At 33.4% G+C, this 23827-nt stretch overlaps 2 protein-coding genes across 2 annotated transcripts in view; both read right to left on the reverse strand.

Annotated features, from left to right (window-relative positions):
* Positions 1-354: 354 nt before the first annotated feature.
* LOC143055245 (fucolectin-4-like) overlaps positions 355-23827 on the reverse strand; it is a 66308-nt gene continuing 42835 nt past the window's right edge. The window contains exons 3-4 of the mRNA XM_076228378.1: positions 816-1151; positions 355-536 (exon numbers count right to left, since the gene is read on the reverse strand). Coding sequence (XP_076084493.1) covers positions 355-536; positions 816-1151 — 518 coding nt within the window. The remainder of the gene's footprint in view (positions 537-815; positions 1152-23827) is intronic.
* LOC143055077 (uncharacterized) lies at positions 20137-22879 on the reverse strand. Its single transcript, XM_076228218.1, has one exon. It carries the CDS (start codon positions 22870-22872, stop codon positions 20617-20619), a length of 2256 nt encoding a protein of 751 aa, XP_076084333.1. The 5' UTR covers positions 22873-22879; the 3' UTR covers positions 20137-20616.

The raw sequence follows: 23827 nt of genomic DNA on the forward strand, positions 1-23827 counted from the left end.
GACATAATCAAATATAAGAGTTGACTTACCTAATTTATCGGTGTCCTAAAGGGTCTTCATTTCACAAAAGTAAGCAAACCGGCTTTCGGCGTTAATACTTGATACAAAAAGAAAACTTCTTAAAAACATATATTACTATAATGGTCTTAGTAAAATGAAAAAGTCTCCTGCAGACAAACTTCACATTAGCTGTGATGGATATAAGCTGTTTCAGAAGAAGTGTTACAAAATTTAACATGTTAAACGTCGCTATGCCTGATGTTTTCAGTTAGCTATAATACCTGTTGTTTTGCCATGAATATTAAATCTGGTAATCAAATTATTTTCATGTGTTTTAAGATCGCTTAGTGAAGTTCAGAGAGTTGTTGGCCTTGATTTATGTTTTATGTGATGTCCATGTGATATTCTAAGTGTTGTTGGCCTTGATATATGTGTATTAATTGTGTTTCCAGTAAGTTCAGTTCCATACATCTCCATTACACACAATGTCAAAGGATAATGGTGATAATCATCTTTCTTATATACTGTTAATATATCTATAAAGAGTAATTTTATTTCATTTTCAATAGAACATGAAAAAAAATCATCAAAGTAAAACGGCACAGAATTTGCAGTATTCAATGGATACACATTAACTGTGGTTGAACCTTCTAAACATGAATGGAGGGATATAGGAATCATAAAGTACTAAATAAAATTAAAAAAACACAAATGAGACTGAGTCTGTTTTATGAAAGCTATTTTAGAAATGAGTTTGAATACAGCAGGGTCGTACAGTCAGATTTTAAATTAATATTTAAAACACTACGTTATACCTGTTGGTTGGATATCGAAGTTATTGCGGTTATTGGTAGTCATTTGTCGTATTTGATTTGTAATAGTGGTTATTTCGGTTGTTGGCTTCAGAGCATTTGTATTAACTGTTTTTCCAGTAACTTCATTTCCATAAACCTCTACTTCACACAATATCAAAGGATAATGGTGATAATCATCTTTCTTATATACTGTCAAATATTTCCCTGATAGATGGTCTGTACAGTTAACATACAATTCAGTAGGTGCCTGTCCAATTTGCTTATAACAAAGACTAAACTGACTATTCCAATCAGATGTATTTTGTATTCGTATTTCAAAGTCGCTGTGTCGTTCAACTGAAATACAATTCATATCATTTGTGATTTATCATGTTTACCTGTCTTTATATCTGAGAGAATTGTGGTACATGATTCATTACATATTGAAACTCTTACATAAAAATATTGACAATATAACCTTTACCTGACTCAAAACCTTTCAGGCGCACAAGTTATTGCTGAGATTGAAATTAGAAATATGTGTCAAAGAGACAACAACCGACCAAAGAGCAGACAACAACCGAAGACCACCAATGGGTTTTCAATGACGCGTGAAACTCCTGCACCCGGAGGCGTGCTTCAGCTGGCCCCTAAAAAAATATATACTAGTTCAGTGATAATGGACGTCAAACTGAACTGCGGAATATACACAAGAAACTAACATTACAAATCATACAATAAATGGTTACCTTACTGTAGCTCATGATATCAGTGTATTTGAAGATTGGCAATAAGTACGAATGACGAGCTTTAATGTCGCAAAGCAATTGTTATCGCTGAGATTACAGATTGACAATGATACATTTCCCTTTCTCAGCATTTTTTTTTACCCAGTATCTGAGGATTTACAAAAATATCTTACTGAAGGGCACTTATTATTTCTTGAATTTCAGATTGACAATTTTTATTTCCCTTGTGGAACACTGGTTAGTAATGTCTTTGTGTCCTATACATACACATTGAAATAAAAACGCTGTTCTTATAAATAGATGTATTGAATTGTTCCATTACAATAGCACAGGTGCATGTTGACAAAATATGAAACAACAACTACAAAATGTATCATATAAGAAACTGCATTATTTTTAACCTATGATTTTTACCAGATTGAAATCATTACTTTGAAATTTGTATCATGTGTATTCATTTAATCATTGAACATATTTTGTCAAATATAAGTCTCAGTACACCTTTGTAAAGATTCGTCATAAATAAAACTTTATAATTTCATCATTTCGATAACCGCTGAAAGTAATGCAACTAAAAATCAATGATTAAATTATGATGAAATGTGCGACACCATCACACATTGGTCGATCGTTATCAGGTCGCTATCCATATAAATCTCTAGGTGCTTAACTGTCTTATGCAAGTTGGTCTTATTTATAAGTTTGACCAGAGTGCAGTACTACAGAAAAGTGCTAAAAAAGGTAAGTAATGTGTGTCAAAACATAAATAAATAAACTAATAAATGTATGTACATTTCCAATATTTATGTAATTTATATTTCCTAAGCCACGAATATAGGATATCAATAGAGACATACACGCTTACACGCTGTATTCTTTCCTTGATTAATCAAGGGTTTACAATACAAGTCTGTGGAGTGGTACATGCAGACAACAAACAGGTTGCCGAGTATAAACATATACAAAACAACATCAAACAAAGGTTAAAAAAATTCAAAACAAAAATGGTAAAAGGATGGAAGGTACCATGGAGGACTATAGAACTAAACAATTCAAAACACAAAGACAAAATAAACTACGACGACAAGACAGTCAATATTCTACGAAGATAAGAAAATAATAAGCAACACGAGCCTAATTTCTGTTGCTTTGGAAGGGGAAGCTGCTCCTTGGTCACTTGCATGGGCCGCCTTGCTCAATATGTTGATGATCATCATAGTAAAATCGGAGGAAAACAGTATTCAGGAATTGTCATGCACGAAATAAAAAGGAATAAAAGTTTATTCAACAAAGAAAAAGGTTTTTTAAACTGTTGAACAGAAGATAAAGAAATTATATCAATAGGCTCACGACAACAATCTGTTCTTGCATAGATGTGAACGCTTTCGATGATATACATATTTCCAAAATCTACTGTCCACCATTTAACAGGATCTGTATCAGTAGTGTGCGTACAGTCCCCTTTATTTGCATCCTGATTTCTTTTTCCATCATTAGCATTCCTTGGTCCAAATTTTGAAACGATATTATTCCGTGTTGATACTTGTGTTGCGTTTTTGTTAACGGCAATGTTCAAAGAACCATTTCCTGAAATTATAGAGCAAGTGCCAACTGTACTTTACATTCAATATCATACGAATTCTATTAACACTAAGGTTTAAACTCTCTAACTAGATTTATAAGTCCAATTAAAAAGATGCCGGATAATATTTATACCTATATATTGCAGTAGACTGTGTAATTTTCTTTTCAGTACAGCAACCGATAGTAGAGTGTAGAACTGCAGAATGTCTTGTCAGTAAAATTAGTACTGACGTTCATTTTCTTTGAGCAGACTTTTCTACTTTGAAATTATATATTATTATTATTATTATTATTATTATTATTGAGCATGTCAGTATTTTCTTCTACGTATGTGTATACTATTGTGTCTGATCTTTGTGTACGCTTTGATGTTTAAATGGTCGAGAATATTTAAAATAAACTATTCATCCCAGGAATTTCGTCCTTTCTTATCGTATGTTAAATCTGAATAATTTTACTGTTTATGTATGAGCTGCATCGGATAGAAAACGCAAATGAATATTAATATTTTTGTTAATTAAAAGCAACAGCAGTATACCGCTGTTCAATAGTCATAAATCTTTTTAGCGATACCAAATCCGGATAGCAATTTTAAACAGAAGGAAACATATTTACTATAAGAGGAAAACAACGGAACAATAGAAACACCGACCTGCAACAAAAACAAACGCCAACACATATAAAAACGGACCATTTGATAACAACTGTCATATTTCTGAATTGGTACAGGTTATTTAAGATACAATATTGAGTTAAAACTGGTTTTATTGCTAGCTAAACTCCCGCTTATATGTATATGTTAAAATAATTTATATCAATAACACGTATGTAGCTGTTGTAAAAATTGTGTTGTTTTAAGAACCCAACAAATAGACCAAATTCATCCTTTATTTGGTATTTTAAAGTTACTAAAAACAATCTTATACATGTACATGTATAGGTACACTTGCAAAGAGCCAATTCTAACCTGACGCATCTCATAAGTTGATGGCTTGTGTTGGTGGTTTTCCTCCCTTATACATAACTTATAGACATAGAACTGGTATCTTGCTTTCTAGATAGATGTTTTATTTTTTGTGGTTTGGTTTCTATTGTATTGACATCAAACAATACAATTTCTTTTATACATATCAGCATGTATCACTTCTTTTTAACTTATTGATGCGTTTTTAGTTTTCTATAGATATAGGAAGAAAGAAGTCCCAATTTATAGGGCCCAACAAAATTACTAGTTTTAAACTATTCAATCGGGAAAACCAACGGTTTTATCCATATGTAAAAAAAAACGAGAAACACTAATGAACCACATCAACAAACGCCAACCACTAAATAACAAGCTCCTGACTTGGAACAGATGCATATATACAGACTAAGACTAAGGTTTAAACTATCTAACTAGATTTATAAGTCCAATTAAAAAGATGCCGGATAATATTTATACCTACTAGAACACACCCGTGATATCGCGCGTCTGTGACTGAATTAAAGAATATAACTATGCGTAAGCCTTATTTTAGTATTGGTATAGTCATCTGATAAAGTCATGCCGATTATAAGATTTTCTCTGCTTTCAACATCTTTCTGTTTGAACCCGTCGCCCTGGAACTTATCAATTATTGGTATTATTAATTTTATTTGGAAAACAAAAGGGCCTGGAAAGGTTTTTTTTTAATCAACAGCATTGTCCTTTATGAGTTATAAATGAAGTTGAATTCTTTGATTCGCTGTTTTATGTCATTCCGGCTAACAAATTAAAAACTGTACATGCTGAACCTATACGCCTTATTTTAAGTCCAGATTTTTATTATTCGTATTGTCATCTTAGAAAGTCATACTGGAACTATGTGACAATGATTGAATTTAGTAGTGTCAACCCTGTGATTACGACCCGTGTATATAGCAAAATCCTAAATACAGCGTTTGGTGGTGCGCCTGTCAGATGCGGAACGTACAGATAAGGTAATAGGTAACAGGTGAATATACTATTGGTATCGGTATCGGATTCGACCCGGAACTTCTTAATTATTGGCAATATTAATTCTGTGGAAAACAAAAGGGTCTGAAGTGGTGTAATTTTTAATCAACAGCATTGTACTATATTAGTTATAGATAAAGTTGAATTCTTTGATTCATTGTTTTTACGTGATGACGGCTGACAAATTGGACCTCATAATTTTAGTATTATAGATATATTAAAGTAGTGTAATTTTCTATTCAGTACAGCAACCGATAGTAGAGTGTAGAGTGGCAGAATGACTTGTCAGTAAAATTAGTACTGCCGTTCTTTTTTCTTTGAGCAGACTTTTCTAATTGTATGTTATTATTATTATTATTATTATTGTGCATGTCAATGTGTCAGTACTTTCTTCTACGTATGTGTATAATATTGTGTGTGATCTTTGTGTACGCTTTGATGGTTAAATGGTCAAGAATATTTAAAATGAACTATTCATCCCAGGAATCTCGTCCTTTCTTATCGTATGTTAAATCTGAATGTTTTTTATTTTGTCTTTTTACTGTTTATAAATGAGCTGCATCGGATAGAAAATGCTAATCAATATTAATATTTTTGTTAAATAAAGGCAACACCAGAACACCGCTGTTCAATAGTCATCAATCGTTTAAGCGAAAACAAATTCGGTTAACAAACTAAAACCGAAGTTAACCCATCTACTATAAGAGGAAAACAACGGAAACCCCGACTAGCAACAGCAACAAACGCCAATACATATACAAACGGACCATTTGATTACAACTGTCATATTCCTGAACTGGTACAGGTTATTTAAGATACAATGTTGGGTTAAAACTGGTTTTATGGCTAGCTAAACTCCCGCTTATATGTATATGTTAAAATAATTTATATCGATAAAAAAGTATGCAGCTGTTGTAAAAATTGAGTTGTTTTAAGAACCCAACAAATAGACCAAATTCAAATTTTATTTCGTATTCTAAAGTTACAAAAATCAATCTTATACATGTACATGTATAGGTACACTTGCAAAGAGCCGATTCTAACCTGACGCATCTCATATGTTTATGGCCTGTTTTCGTGGTTTTTACTCCCTTATACATAACTTATAGACATATAACTGGTATGTTGCTTTCTAGATAGATGTTTTATTTTTTGTCGTTTGGTTTCTATTGTATTGACATCAAACAATACAATTTCTTTTATACATATCAGCATGTATCAATTCTTTTTAACTTATTGATGGGTTTTTAGTTTTCTATAGATATAGGAAGAAAGAAGTTCCAATTTATATAAATTTATAGCTATTATAGGCCAAGGTGCGGTCTACAACACGAAGCCGTGGCTCACACCGAACAGCAAGCTATTAAGGGCCCCACAAAATTACTAGTGTAAAACTATTCAAACGGGAAAACCAACGGTCTTACCCATATGTAAAAAAGAAACGAGAAACACTTATGAACCACATACAAAAACGACAACTACTGAGCATCAGATTCCTGACTAAGGACAGGTGCAAACAATTGCACCAGGATTAAACGTGCAATTTTTATTCAAACTTATTACAACAACCATAGCAACTACTATGTGCTTGATTCTGCATAATGATTGGGGTGGGTTACATTTCAAATAGAGTGATGTAAGGTGATTCTAATCAAGCATAAACTTTGTTTAACTTTGATAAACAACTCTTCACTCTTTAACCCCGCCACATTCTGTATATATGTATCTGTTCCAAGTCAGGAGCTTGTTATTTAGTGGTTGGCGTTTGTTGATGTGGTACATATTTGTTCGTTTCTTTATGTACATAAATTTGACCGAAAGTTTTCTCGTTTGAATTGTTTTACATTTGTCATTTCGGGGCATTTTATAACTGACTATGCGGTATGGGCTTTGTTAATTGTTAAAGGCCGTACTGTCACCTTTAGTTGTTAATTTCTGTGTCATTTTGTCTCTTGTGGAGAGTTGTTTAATTAACAATCAAGCCACATCTTCTATTTTTATAACTTACATTATAAAGGTAACATTTAGACCAAAGTCTAAATTTTTGGCTGTAGTAAAATACTTGAAGTAGTGGTCATACGATATACAAAGCATTGTATGATTGATGGTGTTTGCAAACGTCCATATTGAATTGTTTTTGTTTACAACAAGTTCTTTTTAATTTTACTGAAAGTGTGGTCAACAACAAAAGACTCCACTAATCTATTATGTTACAGCAGAAGAACATTGATGCCGATTTTCTAGCCATATATGATGCCGTTAAAATGTACAGAAAGTGTTACTTAACATAAAAAGATAATGAAGAAATGGAAAAAGTGAAGTAAATTACTCGGAGCTGTAACTGCTGCAACCATGATTTTGGTAATTGTATCTGAATATGTGTTTTACACTTAACTACAGATTTAACCTAACATACACAACACGACGGATACTCCAAATGGAACAGAAAATGTGGACCGGTCTTTCAAAAGTAATGAATGTATTATTGTCCAATCTGACGTGACTGTTCCGTTATATGGAGTAACAAAACAGTTTGCCTTTTTCTCCAGCTGTAAAACTAAAAACACAGATGCATGATATGAGCTTCGTAGATATCAAACTGATGGAAATGAATATCAATACATCTGGTAACCTTTTTCGGGATGAACAAATTTGTAAGGGTTCTGCGGAACCCATTGTCTCGCCTACTTTTGCTGTTAATCGCAGGCTAAACAAAAATTAGCCAACAAATCAATGAAAACATTCCTCTTGAGACTATCTTTGGATTATAAGAAGCCTCTGTCCAAGTTAAGTAAACATCCAGGTTAGTTTACGAATCTAATAAATGTTTTAAAAAACTTTAGCTGCAGACTGTATGTAATGTTTACTTGAAGAAAAACTAAGTCCATTTCTAAATAAAATGCAGATACACAGGTACAAAACTTTAGCAAAATTCCCTTCTAGATACTAGCTTTAAATCATAAAGAAGCTCCTGTCCAAGTTTGGTACAAATCAAAAATAGTATAAGAAAGTCATTAAAATTTTAAAAACTTTAACGACAGAGTGGATGTGTTGTTTCCTTACAGAAAATCTAAGTCCATTTAAAGTAAAATTCGGAAAAAATAGATTTATTTTTTAACAAAATTTACTTCTGGATATTAATTCATGAGCACAAACAAGCTTCTGTCCAAGTTTGGTACTAACCCAGGATAGTTTAAGAAAGTAATTAAAATTTTAAAAGCTTAAACCATAGAGTAAATAATATGGCACCGCGGGTAAATAATCACGTTGTGATTGGTTTAAAAACGTCACGTGGTGACCCCATATGAGACCGTAGGGGGTTAGTAAATTTCAAAGGGGGTTAATGGTGACGTCATCTATTGTTGTTGTTGTGTTTCATTGTTTATTTTTCAACGAAACGCAGCAGAAAAAGTACAGCGTGCGATAAATTCGTTATACGGTTAACTACTGACACCCTATAAAACAATGAATAAAATCCTCTTTGGATCCGTAGGAGGTCAGTAGCGAACAATATAACTTATATTATGTTTCCCAGCAGAAATACGAAGTCCATTTAGATAGCCTTAGCTGTATTTGACACATTTAGAAATTTTGGTCCTCAATGCTCTTCAACTTCGTACTTTATTTCGCATTTTTATCTTTTTTGGATTCGAGCGTCACTGATGAGTCTTTTTTTTTTAGACGAAACGCGCGTATGGTGTATTTACAAAATTTTGTCCTGGTATCTATGATGAGTTTATTATAAGTAAAATACAGACAAAAATGGAATTTTATTTTTACAAAATTTACTTCTGGATACTTTTTGATGTTCATACACAAGCGTCTGTCAAAGTTTGGTAGACATCCAGGATAGTTTAAGAAAGTTATTTTAAATTTCAAAAACTTTAACCACAGAGTGAAAATTTGTGACGCCGCCGCCGTCGACGACGATAACGCCGGATCCGATGGAATGTAGGATCGCTATGTCTCACTTTTCGACAAAATTCGAAGGCGTGACAAAAATCTACCCACGAAAAGTCTGAACCGGTTTGAAAATTGAGTTGTTATAAGAACCTTATAAAACAGATCAAAGTTTATCTTTTATTTCGTATCCAATAGGTTGAAAAAATCAGAGTCTGAGACATGTACATGTTTACGTCCACTAGCATAAGGTAGATTTCTATCCGACGCATGTTATATATGGATAACCAAATAATGTACTGATAAGATTTGTGTAATTCTATCAATTTAGAAGTTATAAGAAATGCATTAAATCAAAATAACAGTAAAAGGTCACAAGGTAGAGGTACACACTACTCTATTCTTATTCATTTTTCTATGATTAAAATAATTTTGATATATTTACTTACCAAACACTGATTGTAAAGAATTTGTAAGAAGTACGTAAAATACACTATTGAGTATTTCCCTCATAGCTATGAAAATATACGTTAATAAAGTACATGATTGTAGTGTTACAAACACATATATAGATATTGGACACTTATATAACGTCATCCACTACAGCCAATGCATGAGTTATATTTTATTTAATATTCCAATAACAGGAAGGGATTACGGAAAGGAATATTAAGTTAGTAAATTGTTTTAAATCCTTCAAGAAGGAAATGCTAGTGCAATTTTTCTTGTTTTACGTAAGTTAATTGTTTACTCGAAGAAAACATAATGGGGTCGTTTAAATTAATGATAGAAAGTTATGTAAACAAACTGACGATAAATATAATGTAGCTATTGTGAAATAAGTTGTATCAGATTGCAGGTAATTGACCAATCAAAATATCATATTGTTTAAAGATAATTATTTCAATAATAAAAAGTGTTTTCCTGTTCAGCATATGTCTCTTCTTTGTTGTAAGCTGTCTTTTAACAGTTTGTTTCGCTTGAAGAATAATTCTGAATTGTATTAGGTTTGCACTTTAATGATAGTAAGCTTTATATTTTTTTAGAATATATGCAATGTTCACGATGCCTATCATTAAATGTAGTTTTAATGGAACAATACAAATGAAGTTTTAATGGAACAACACAAATGTAGTTTTAATGGAACATTAAAAATGTAGTTTTAATGGAACAATACAAAATTTAATTGTATAAACTGGTTGGACCCTGACTAGAATTCTTCTAACTAACATAATTACACAATTCAACATAAAAACTAAATTAACATTTAAATTCAATACACTATAACATAGGGTTGGTCAAACAATCTCGATTGACATGCTATTTGCAATTCTTATATTTATGAAAAAAACTGGTTTCATTTAAACCATACCTGACAACCACTGAAACCTTCAAAGAGGGAGATCTCCCTCTCAACTATGAGTGCTGAGGGGGATATTTTGCGCGAACAACCTTTTCAAGTTAAATATATGACCTGTTTGTTTATTCTTCTTCAAAATACATATAAGAATTTATAGATAGCCTTATCTTTTAATATATGGTTATATTCTATGTTGGTTTGTTACAACAACAAATGGAAGTTATTATCGACCTTGACTGGATATACAGCCCTTGCACGGTCAGTTTGACACATTTAATTTAATTTATCAAATAATCACAAACTCTTACATGGGAGACGCTACTTGCAGAGACAAGCGCACATTTTATCATAATATGAGTATAATATTGTTGGAAGTTCATATAAATATTTAGCTATTAAGCAGCTTGTACTGGTTTCCCCATACTTGTGGTCCACACATCTGAAAATAAATAATATGATTAATAATATTATTTATTTTAAAAAATGCTACTGTACACTTTGACTGCAATGGATGGAATGACTTTAAACCACCTGAGTACAACTCTGATAAATACAATTAAATTCTAATCCGTAAACTCAAACGAACATAAAATATTTATCAAATAGTCACTCTTACATGGGAGACGCCACTTGCAGGAACAAGTGCTCTCAAAACACAAAGAACGGGAAAATAGCATTCAATATTTATTTTTAATTTCTGAATTTCAATGAACAGATAACTGTGCTGGAAAGTCTTCTCTAGCGTAATAATTTTTTCTTCTGTCCGATTTTTACCTGTTAGGCTTCAGAAAAATCTTATCAGAAGTACAGGTGTTAGCACTGGCTCTTGTATACGAGAGACGAATCATTTCGAATCTTATGAACATTTGACTACTTGATGAATGTTATTCTAACTAGTCTAAGATTTTAATCATTGTGTATGTCAGCATCTTTAATATAACTATTTAAAGACATTTATTTTGTTAAATAATATACCAATAGACATGTCTGAAATTCAGCCTAAAAGCTTCAATAACACTCCGTATTGTCTATACATTCGCCCTAGTGACTTAAATAAATAAAATGCTAATTTACTTCAATAATAAGCAGCCTAGTTGCTTCATCAACAGCCACCTGTCCAGTGTCTTCAACAACAACCAGCCTAGTGTCTGTAATAACAACCTGGCCAGTGTTTTTGAACAACAAGCACAGTGTCTTCAATAACAACATACACAGTGTCTTCAACAACAACCAGCCAAGTGCCTTTAATTAAAACTTGTCCATTGTTTTCAACGACAACCACCTCAGTGTCTTTAATAACATTTTCAGTGTTGTATACAAAGACTGATCCAGTGTCTTCAACAACAAACAGCCCAGTATGTTTAACAACCAGCCGAGAATTTTAAACAACCAGCTCAGTGTCTCCAATAACAACAATCCCATTGTCTTCAATAACTAAACAACCTGCCCAATGTCTTCAACAACAATCAGCAGTGTCTTCAATAACAACATACACAGAAGCTTCATCAACAAACCTGTCAAGTGTCTTCAATAACAACCTATCCAGTGTTTTCAACATCAACATTCCAAGTGTCTTGAATAACAACTTATCCAGTGTTTTCAACATCAACATTCCCAGTGCCTTGAATAACTACCAGCAAAGTGTTTGTAATAACAACCTACCCACTGTTTTCAAGATCAACATGCCCAGTGTCTTGAATAACTACCAGGCAAGTGTTGTGATAACAATTTGACCAGTGGCTTCAACAATAAGCAACCAAGTCACTGCAAGTGTCTACCAACCCAATGTCCTCAACACCAAGCCTATTGTCTTCAACATCTATCAACCCAATGTCCTCAACACCAAGCTCAGTGTCTTTAACATCTACCAACCCAATGTCCTCAACACCAAGCCCAGTGTCTTCAACAACAACTACCCAATAGTCTATAACAACTACAAGTCCAGTATCTTCAATAACAACCTGGCCAATGGCATCAATAACAACATGCCGAGTGGCTTAAATAACTGTAACTATCAGCCTAGTAGCTTCAATTACTAAATGTCGAGTGGTTTCAACAACAACAAGTCAAATGTCGTCAACAACATGCTGCCCACTGATGTCAATAAGAACCTGCCCTGTGTCTTCATAAAAACCCAACTCATTGGCTTTACAAACAACGTTAACCTTCCCAGTGGCTTCAATACCAACCTGCCCAGTGGCATTAATAGCATGCCCAGTCGCTTAATATAACTATCAGCCTATATCTTTTATAACAACATGTCTAGTGGCTTCAACAACATCATGCCTATATGTATTAATAATAATAATATGTCCAGTTGCGTCAATAACAACCAGTCAAGTGGCTTCAACAATAACCAGCCAAGTGTCTTCTATAACAAATGCCAAGTCGTTTTGCAAACAACCTGTCCAATGTCTTCAATACCAACCTGCCAAGTTGCGTCTATAACAACCTGCCCAGTGGCTTAAATACCAAATTGCCCAGTTGCGTCTATAACAACATACTCAGTGGTGCATTAATAACAAGATGCCTAATGGCTTAGAAAACTTCTACCCTATGGCTTGAATTACAACATGCCCAGTGGCTTTAACAGCATCTTGCCCAGTGGCTTCAATGTCAACCTGCCCAGTGGCTTTAATAACAAAACGCCCAGTGGCGTCAATAAGAACCTGCCCAGTGGCGTCAATGACATCGCACCCAGTGGCGTCAATAACAACACGCCAAGTGGCGTCAATAACAACTCGCCTAGCGGCGTCAGTAACAACCTGCCCAGTGGCCTCAACAGCATCCTGCCAAGTGGCTTCAATGTGAACCTGCCCAGTGGCTTTAATAGCAACTTGCCCAGTGGCGTCAATATCAACCTGTCAAGTGGTGTCAATAACAACACGCTCAGTGGCGTCAATTACAACACGCCCAGTTGCGTCAATAGCGTAAGTCCCAGTGGCGTTAATAACACGCCGAGAGGCGTCAATAATAACACGACCAATGCTTCAATAACAACACGCCCAGTGGGGTCAGTAATAACTCGCCCAGTGGCGTCAAAAATAACACGCCCAGTGGCTTCAATAACAACACGCCCAGTGGCATCAATAAAAACACGTCCAGTGGCGTCAATAACAACACCCCCAGTGGTGTCAATAATAACTCGCCCAGTTGCGTCAATAACAACACGCCCAGTGGTGTCAATAACAACACGCCCAGTGGTATCAATAAAAACACGTCCAGTGGCGTCAATAATAACTCACCCAGTGGCGTCAATACCAACAAGCCCAGTGGCGTTAATAATAACAGACCTAATGATGTCAATAACACGCCAAGAGGCGTCAATATTAACACGCCCAGTGGCGTCAATAACAACACGCCCAGTGGCGTCAATACCAACATGCCCAGACGCTTAATTATTTATCAGCCCAGTGGTTTTAATCACAATTTGTACAATGTCTTCAATAACAACACGAATAGTGGTTTCAGTAACAACTAGTTCAGCGGCTTCAATAACAACCTGTCAAGTGGATTAATTGATTAATAGCCCAGTGTCTTAATATAACTATCACTAGATTAAACAATCAATCAGCCCAGCGATTAAGACAAATAGTTACTCAAAAAGCACTAAACCTAAAAGAATTCGACTAGTATCATTCCAAATGCGTAAATTAGACAACAATATTCAAAATGAAAATCTTGGTTACTGTATTAAAATTTAGATAAAGCTCATGATAACTATATATTTTATCTACTGCACATGTCAGATATCTTTTTATCCTTTCAAACTTTTTTAATAGTTAGTACTCATTAAAAATCTGATGTATACTGAACTGGATACCATGAAAAGAAGAACTGAATTATTTATTCCCAAACGTGTTGTTTAACTACATGTAGGACAAAATGATCCCCTTTACAAATCATTTCTCTGAATTAGCTTCTGAAACAAATTAAGCATTTTTATATAGTTCTTGTTAAATATAACAGTATAACTGGTTGAATCGTGATAAACTGGATAGAATAACCATTATCAATCATGTATAAAACGAATAAATTTGTATCATTATCTTTCAAAAATATAATATGTTCTAAACAGATCACCAAGAGGGACTCTTTTTCATATTAAAATGACATGTACTGAATAATATCTAAATGTTTATTTTATATAATTAATTTTTATATTCAAATCAATATGATGAAAAACCATACATTATGCAAACAATACTTATCACCTTGATCTTTAAAACGCTCTTGTTATTTGTGCTACTTGGTGCGTCAAGGTCCGTGTTACAGCGGACCTAATTTTCTTCTCATCATCAGAAACCTAAGCAAGCTCGTCTGACAGATATTCTTTGACTGTATCCCATCCTGCTGGTGACTTATCAGCAATCGTTATAACTTAAGAATTGTTTAAGGTGATGTCTGCAATTTTGGTTAACATGTCTCTATCTGTTATATCAGTATCATAATGTCATAGAGGTGACTTTCTTCACGTTCAGAACTTGCCATATGCATATTACGAAAAGTACAAGTCGAAGACAAACTAATAAAATACTACTGTACACTTTGACTGCAATGGCTCGAATGACCTAAAACCACCTGAGTTCACTAGTGCATGAACTCGATATCACAATCGAACCGACCTTACTATAATTAACCAAACAGTGTTAACTATAAGCAAACAACATTTTACAAGTTCGATTTTGTACAACTTTGATAAATACATTAATGTTGACTTGACATTCAAGGCTAAAGTATCAAAAGCGGGAGAGTACCGACAAGCGGGAGATTTTACGAATTTCGGCAGTTAAGCGGGAGTCTCCCTCTCAAAACGGGAGGGTTGCTTCGTATGTTTAAACTGACCCATAACCGACTTTTACATGTAAAAAATGGCAACAGAGAAAGACAATGAAACCACATTACCATCCAAAATCCATGATCAATGAACCATGAAATAATGCCAAGTTCTGACTAAAACTATATTTACCGAATTTCTATGACCTTGTTTTTCAATTTTCAGTCACTGAACCATGAAAATGTGATAAAATTACCAATAAAATAACAAAAGAAATGCTTGGAATATCTGTAAAATATTTTACCTATAAAACTCTAACCCTCTTAAATATATAGGTGCATACGTGTTATCTGCTCCTTTATCGGGTTGGTGTCTCTTTGACATGTTCCACATTTCTATTCTCAATTTTATTATCTTTACGATTTCCCTATACATGCTATATCTATCAAAGAACAAGCGAAATATACCACAGGTAAAACAAACAATGCCGTGGCAACAAAAACCAACAATAGTACATAAAACACAATATAGAGATCATAAAAAACTAAAGACTATGCAACACGAACCTCACTAAAACGTAGGGTGCTCCGGAAGGGTAAGAAGATCCTACAATCTGCGGCATTATTTCGCTGGCGAAAGAAAATCAATGTATTTAGTGTCTGTTTAATAAATGTCAATTTTAGGACTTCACAGAAAGTAACAAAACATTGTATTTCTTTTATGTTAAAAAGAGATAAACTTACATTAAGATATTAACACTATTGAATATGTAGCATGTTTTTTACTTAGTTGTTTTCAGTAACTACCGAATCATTTTTTACGTTTCTCCTCCAAATGTTTGTTAATTATATGGTTCAAAGTTTAATTCATCCGGCATATTATTCGACCAGATGTATTTCACTCATAATTGCTAAATCCCACACATGAAATTCTTCAAAGAGTATAAAAAGTACTAAAAGGGATGGTATAACTCATTAGTTTTAAACAAACTACTAATGGCATGACAAACACTATGGGGTGACTTTTATTTTAAATTGTTATTTGGATGTAGAGTTGTCTCATTGGCTCTTCATCTTGATCTTCATTTATAAAAAAGAAATTCTATTATTGTCAACCAACTTGTGATGGAGTGCTTTATATTTTGGATAAAATGATCACAAATTCAAACAGTACTTATATCAGACTGAAAATATTGTATATTCTCTCAAGAATACAATTAGGAAGATACCTGCTTCACCTTCCGTTTGTTTTAATGCTGGTATAATGCAAGCAACAAGAGAAAACATGCCAGTGGATTTTCAGTCGTTCTGTTGGTCTATATAGTTGAGCGTTTGATTTTATTAGGATTTGTTGATTCATCTGTTTTTGAACTGTCATAAAAAAGAATTGAAAAACCAATGACCTGATTTATGACCTAGACATAAGCACGAAGTATCAAATATGACAGCAACTTATCACGTTAACTGAATTACAATCTTCTGACTTCAGATAGACACAGATGTGTGACTCATTAGTTTTGTCGCACTTGATTATCAAAACTACTTAGTAAACTCACTTCCGGCATTCTTATACCATATTTGTGATTGCAGTAATAGGTATCTGATTACTTAGACTAGTGATATTTTCCTAATCAACAGTGTTCATTACAGTAAGGAAATCCATATATATATATATGTGCATCCATTATGTATGTCAAGGTCAGAGAATCTACTCCTCGAGAGATTGCATATAGTCGCTTTCGTTGTAATTAAAGACGATATATTACCCCCATTATTCGGTTTTCCCGTTACGTTATAGATAATGCATATTTTAAGCTTTTTCTTGTCGTAGAACACACCGAGGGGTGTCAGGATTGATCAAATGAAAGACCGACCGTAGGGTGGTCTTTCTTTGAGCAATCCTGACACCCCTCGGTGTGTTCTACGACAAGAAAAACCTTATAATATGCATTATCTGACTTATATACCGTCAAAAAAAAATTATTTTTTATAAAGATTGCAAAATTTAGTATCCTATTTTACCGACAACACTAAAATGGGATATTCCTTTTTAATACATTCAGGCTTTAATACGCCCTATGGCCCATTTAGAATGTGAAATAAAACTCACTAATTAATCGAGATATAAACTTTTCAAAAATATTATCCATACACAATAAAAATATTACTGTAACTGCATGAAGTAAGACACAAATGTATTCTTACCATCCGATAACGGTGTATGATAAATACAAGACACATTGTAAGTAATTTATTGTACCACTTATGGAAAAGGGGGAGGGGTATGTTTTTTTTCTATTTGTAATGTCATTTCTATCGCGGAAAAGTGGTTATTTTTTTAACAATTTTAATTGAATCGAATGAAAATTCAGAAAGATTGTCTTTTGAATAGCAATACATTTTATTAACAGATAATCAGAATATAATTATATATCCTCCGCACCCGACCCTTTTCTGAGTTACGTTAATACCATTCAATAGAATATAAGATTATCTTATTAGTTGATCATTTGATAGAGTAAAAGGTATACATCAATTAAAAAAAATTAAGAACTGACACAAAGACGGATATAAATACATGTAGGTCACAGTATGATATCCTATTCAGTGTTTATCGTCCTGAACATGCATGAAATATTTGCCACTGGACGTTAAGCAAGCAACCAGAAATCAACCAACCTATTCAGTGTGACTCAATAAGATTTTCAAAATTTAACAACGAATATGTTAAATCTGGATTTTTATTTATGAAAGTCCGTATTAAAATTCATCTCACATATATATATATGATAATGTTTCTTTATTGTAGCGATAAATAACAAAACTTCACGTTATTTGTTTCTAAAATTAAAATGCGGGCAATAAAGGTTTCTTTTACATCTTTCATCGATTGAACTTTAAAATATAAATTTCCAAATCGGCAACAAAAAACTATCAGACGAATAAAACTTTGAAATAAATTAATGATTGTATTTTTATCAAGGAAAATAATGACCTCACACAGGTCATTATTTCATGCCTTGGAGCATATATCATTGAAACATGGTATCGTCCAGGTTGATTCTGAAAAAGAATGACCTGTCGTTCTGAAAGAAAATAACTTCATATAGGTATATAATGACAATTAATTGCTCTGATTGAGTTTTAGTTCTCTTAACTACACAAATCTGTGTCTGAAATAAGAATAAATGTATCTTTTTACGGAAACACTTTCTAACGCGATTTATCGGAGTACTTAAATAACGTGCCAACTTAGTGGCGCTAGATGGAAATAATGGTGAAATACACAAGATCATGACTTATCCTGAGCCTGAATGTATGTGTCAGTTAACGTTTAGGTAAGTTGTCAACTGTTCCAGAAAAGATATTTAAACTTTTTACTATATCAAGTAAGTTACACAGTTTCAGTAAACTTGTGTCTTCATGTCTGTTGATGGATGACGCTGTCGTATGATTTCGTCTTTGACAGATATACACTAGTATCCGAATTTGGTCTAAAAGCGATCATTTGAATCTAAACACAGTCTGAGAAGTCGGACCATAAAAGTATTCAGTCGTATTCAGTCTCTTGGTCAATTTTCAGATTGATTGCGGTGCACTCGAATACTATTCAGACGTTTTACCTACAGTTAATTCAGCACTGTTCAAAACCTTTTCTGACAATTCAGTACGTTGTTGAGGTTAAAAGATAGTTGAAATAAAAGCTACTGAACAATCTGAACACATCTCAACTTATTGCTAGCGAATCATTTATACAGTTCATATTTTACCACAGTGGATACAGTCTGCAAATTGACTGAAAGATTGAAATTGATGGAAAAATCTATTGTTCAGACTTTAAGAGATGTTCCGATCAAAATTAGCATTTCACTTCAGAATTAATATTACGTACTAGTAACAATGACGAGTAGGATTCCATTATTTCCTATCAAGTTGGAATGTGTAAGCAGGCTGTCAGCTTTGGCATGCATTTTTCTGGACGATATAAAGTGTTTTGTGTTTGTAATTCAGTCTGTTGTTGTTTTGTTATACATTTAAAAGTTTATTTTACCTTTAATTTGTATTCTATGTTCTTTTATATTCTTATTGAGACTTTGATTGAAAAGATATATAAAAAAGGTGTTGAGATCTAAGTACAATCCCTCATTAGATCACATTTCTTTCCAAAGTTTGCCCAACTTCATGGATGCCTTGTCATATATCAACATGTGTTTTAGATATAGGGACATTGGTATTCATGGTAGATTGTAGTCTCTGTTTCTTCATATATTTGTTGAGTTACAAAGAGATATGAGTTTCATCGAGCGCTCGATAATAACCCATTTATTATTAGAAAAAAAACATATAATTATGTAACACTCTTAATGTCATGTTATGTAAGGTTAATGTCCCTTTTAAATTGTTCGCACACTAAATATGGTTGACCTAGTGCTTAAAGTACTTGAAAAAAATACAAATACACAAAAAGATAGTATTTGCAAAAGACCATGAAAATGAAGTAAAGGCCAGACGAACCTGTCAGATGACATGTAACCCTTACAATCATTTTATACATTACATATAGTTGACATTCAGCTTATAGTATTTGCGAAAGGAACCTAACTACGTAACTTTAACCTTAATTACTTTTTCTATGAAATGAGTTCGAATTTAGGTAAAACTTGTCTGACGAACATGTATGCGCTGCAAGGAAACACTCTCCCATATATAATTACCCTATAACACACAGTAAATAACTATCAATCGTCGAACAACTAAACAGAGATCAAGAACAATGGGCATATGACAAAAGACACTCCATTTCACAAAGTATCTGTATACAAGGAATGAAACATCCAGATCCTATTCCTTCTCTCATAACGCTGTAAACAAACAGTTTACGACGAAGCCGCCACCGCCTACATATGCCACCGGATGATAATCCCTATGTTGAGCATACAGCGACTTTAGTATCATTAACATGTTTAAGACAACACACTTATATGCATTAAACAATAACAAATTACATTTTCTATTTATTATGTTTTGGATACTTTGAATAAGGATAAACCTGAAATGCAATTTAACGCTACCTTTTATTCACTTGTACAAATTGTCAAATATTGACTTACTTGTTTACTAATGAGATATGTATATTGAACATATTAAGACATCTTGATCATTTAAAGTTAGACGTCACAAAATCTAATTAGAAACAAATAGTCAGTAAAAGTCGCAATAAATTGATATCCCTATATAGCCCTTAATTGGTTGTGATTACAATGTTTATACATTCTTTATTATATTCTTCGTAATGTTGGTAAAACTATTCTTTCAAAAGTTTCATAATATCGGAATAACCATTTTCTTTAGCAAACATATACGGAGTAAGTCTGTAATTGTCCTGTATTTGTAATTTCTTTTCTTTATATTCATACCGACATCAATCAATAGCTTTTATAACAAGCTACATGTAAAAGCTGACCATCCATCGTTGTCTTAAATGGTAGTATAAAAACGACTATCTAAATCTTGACCGTTTAAATCGCTATTTGTTGTGTCATCAATATTCATACCAACATCGATTAACAACTTAATTACCTCTTTATGTCCGTTTTGACACGCTAAATGTAAAGCTGACAATCCTTTGTCGTTTTTTACCATTGTATGTACACGACTACTTAGTGCTTGACCGTTTAAATCAAGTAAGAATTTCACTGTTTCATAATGACCTTCCTGACAAGCCTTGTGTAGTGGTGTAGAACCTCTATTTGTTGTGTCATTAAGATTCATACCAACATCTATTAATAACTTAATTACCTCTTTATGTCCGTTTTGAGACGCTAAATGTAAAGCTGACCATCCTTTGTCGTCTTTTACCGTTGTATGTACACGACTACTTAGTGCTTGACCGTTTAAATCAAGTAAGAATTTCACTGTTTCATAATGACCTTCCTGACAAGCCTTGTGTAGTGGTGTAGAACCTCTATTTGTTGTGTCATTAAGATTCATACCAACATCGATTAATAACTTAATTACCTCTTTATGTCCGTTTTGACACGCTAAATGTAAAGATGACAATCCTTTGTCGTTTTTTACCATTGTATGTACACGACTACTTAGTGCTTGACCGTTTAAATCAAGTAAGAATTTCACTGTTTCATAATGACCTTCCTGACAAGCCTTGTGTAGTGGTGTAGAACCTCTATTTGTTGTGTCATTAAGATTCATACCAACCTCGATTAATAACTTAATTACCTCTTTATGTCCGTTTTGACACGCTAAATGTAAAGCTGACCATCCTTTGTCGTCTTTTACCGTTGTATGTACACGACTACTTAGTGCTTGACTGTTTAAATCAAGTAAGAATTTCACTGTTTCATAATGACCTTCCTGACAAGCCTTGTGTAGTGGTGTAGAACCTCTATTTGTTGTGGCATTAAGATTCATACCAACATCGATTAATAACTTAATTACCTCTTTATGTCCGTTTTGACACGCTAAATGTAAAGCTGACCACCCTTTGTCGTCTTTTACCGTTGTATGTACACGACTGCTTAGTGCTTGACCGTTTAAATCAAGTAAGAATTTCACTGTTTCATAATGACCTTCCTGACAAGCCTTGTGTAGTGGTGGAGAACCTCTATTTGTTGTGTCATTAAGATTTATACCAACATCTATTAATAACTTAATAACCTCTGTATGTCCGTTTTGACACGCTAAATGTAAAGCCGAACATCCTTTGTTGTTTTTTATTGTTGTATCTACACGACTATCTACTGTTTGGTCGTTTAAATCAAGTAAGAATTTCACTGTTTCATAATGACCTTCCTGACAAGCCTTATGTAGTGGTGTAGAACCGTTATTTGTTGCGTCATTAAGATTGAAGCCGACATCGATTAGTAACTTAACTACCTCTATATGTCCTGTATAGCAAGCTACACATAAAACCGACCATCCTTCTTTGTCTTTTATTGTTGTATTCACACGACTATTTAATGCGTGGTCGTTTAAATCAAGCAAACATTTCACTGTATCATAATGACCTCCATAACAAGCATGGTGTAATGGTGTACCGTTATCTGATGTGTCATTAATATTCATACCAACATCGATTAATAACTTGACTACATCTATATGACCTTTATCGCAAGCTATATGTAAAGCTGAACATCCGATGTCGTTTTTTATTGTTGTATCTACACGAATATCTACTGTTTGGCTGTTTAAATCAAGTAAGTATTTCACTATATCATAATGACCTCCCAGACAAGCATTGTAAAATGGTGTAGAACCACTATTTGTAGCGTCATTCAGATTTATGCCGACATTGATTAATAACTTAACTACCTCTATATGTCCTTTATTGCAAGCTACACATAAAACCGACCTTCCTTCTTTGTCTTTTATTGTTGTATCTACACGACTATTTAATGCTTGGTCGTTTAAATCAAGCAAGAATTTCATTGTATCATAATGACCTCCATAACAAGCATGGAGTAATGGTGTACCGTTATTTGATGTGTCATTAATATTCATACCAACATCGATTAATAACTTTACTACCTCTATATGTCCGTTTTTGCAAGCTACATGTAAAGCCGAACTTCCTTTGTCGTTTTTTATTGTTGTATCTACACGACTATCTACTGTTTGGCCGTTTAAATCAAGTAAATATTTCACTATATCATAATGACCTCCCAGACAAGCATGAAGTAATGGTGTACCGTTATTTGATGTGTCATTAATATTCATACCAACATCGATTAATAACTTGACTACATCTATATGACCTTTATTGCAAGCTATATGTAAAGCTGAATATCCTTTGTCGGTTTTCATTGTTGTATCTACACGACTATTTAATACATGGTCGTTTACATCAAGAAGGTATTTCACTGTATCATGAAAACCATGGCTACATGCAAGATACAGTGGTGTCATACCCCTTTTATTTTTCTGATTGATATCCATACCAAATTCTATCAATATTTTCACGGTTTCTGTGTGTCCCTTTTGGCTCGCTGTATGCAAAGCAGTTTGTCCAATAGTATCTCTATTTGTGATATCTACTTTAAATTCACCAAATAATAACAGATTCACAAGTTTTACATTCCCATTGAAGCAAGCAAAATAAAGTGTGTCCTGATTTAAATTGTTAGCAATGTTGATATCTGCTTTGTTGTCTAATAACAGTTGAGCCACCTCCGTGTGACCATTAAGACAGGTTGCCGATAATGCTGTTGTGTTATCCTTATTTTTTGCATTAATGTCCTCGTTATATCTCATTAAATATCTTACGACTGCAATGTGACCTTTTTCACATGCAACATAAAAGGGAGACCTACCCTCCTTGTCTTTAACCTGTATGTGATACGGATAATTTACTACAAAATATTCTACAAAATCTATGTATCCCAAGTAAGACGATACATACAAAGGCGTATTGCCATCTTCATCGAAATCGTACGAAATTTGCGGACATGAGTCTTGTTCTTTCAGAAACGATAAAAGTAGTTTTCTATATGCCTCATTTTCTGTTTGAATGCTTCCAAACACTTCCCAGTATTTCCCTTTCATTGCATCTTTTATTTGTCGTTGTAGAAATTGTCTTTCGAACTCTTGTGGTATTTGAATAACAAAAGGAATACTATTTTGAGTACATGATGAAATGTACGTACGGTTTGCCAGGAATCCAATATCAACGTGT

This window comes from Mytilus galloprovincialis, chromosome 12 (assembly GCF_965363235.1).
Source record: "Mytilus galloprovincialis chromosome 12, xbMytGall1.hap1.1, whole genome shotgun sequence".
NCBI lineage: Eukaryota > Metazoa > Mollusca > Bivalvia > Mytilida > Mytilidae > Mytilus > Mytilus galloprovincialis.

Excerpts from the sequence above, each read along its gene's own strand:
- LOC143055077 (XM_076228218.1), bottom strand. The coding sequence starts at position 22,872 with ATGAATATTAATGACACATCAAATAACGGTACACCATTACTTCATGCT.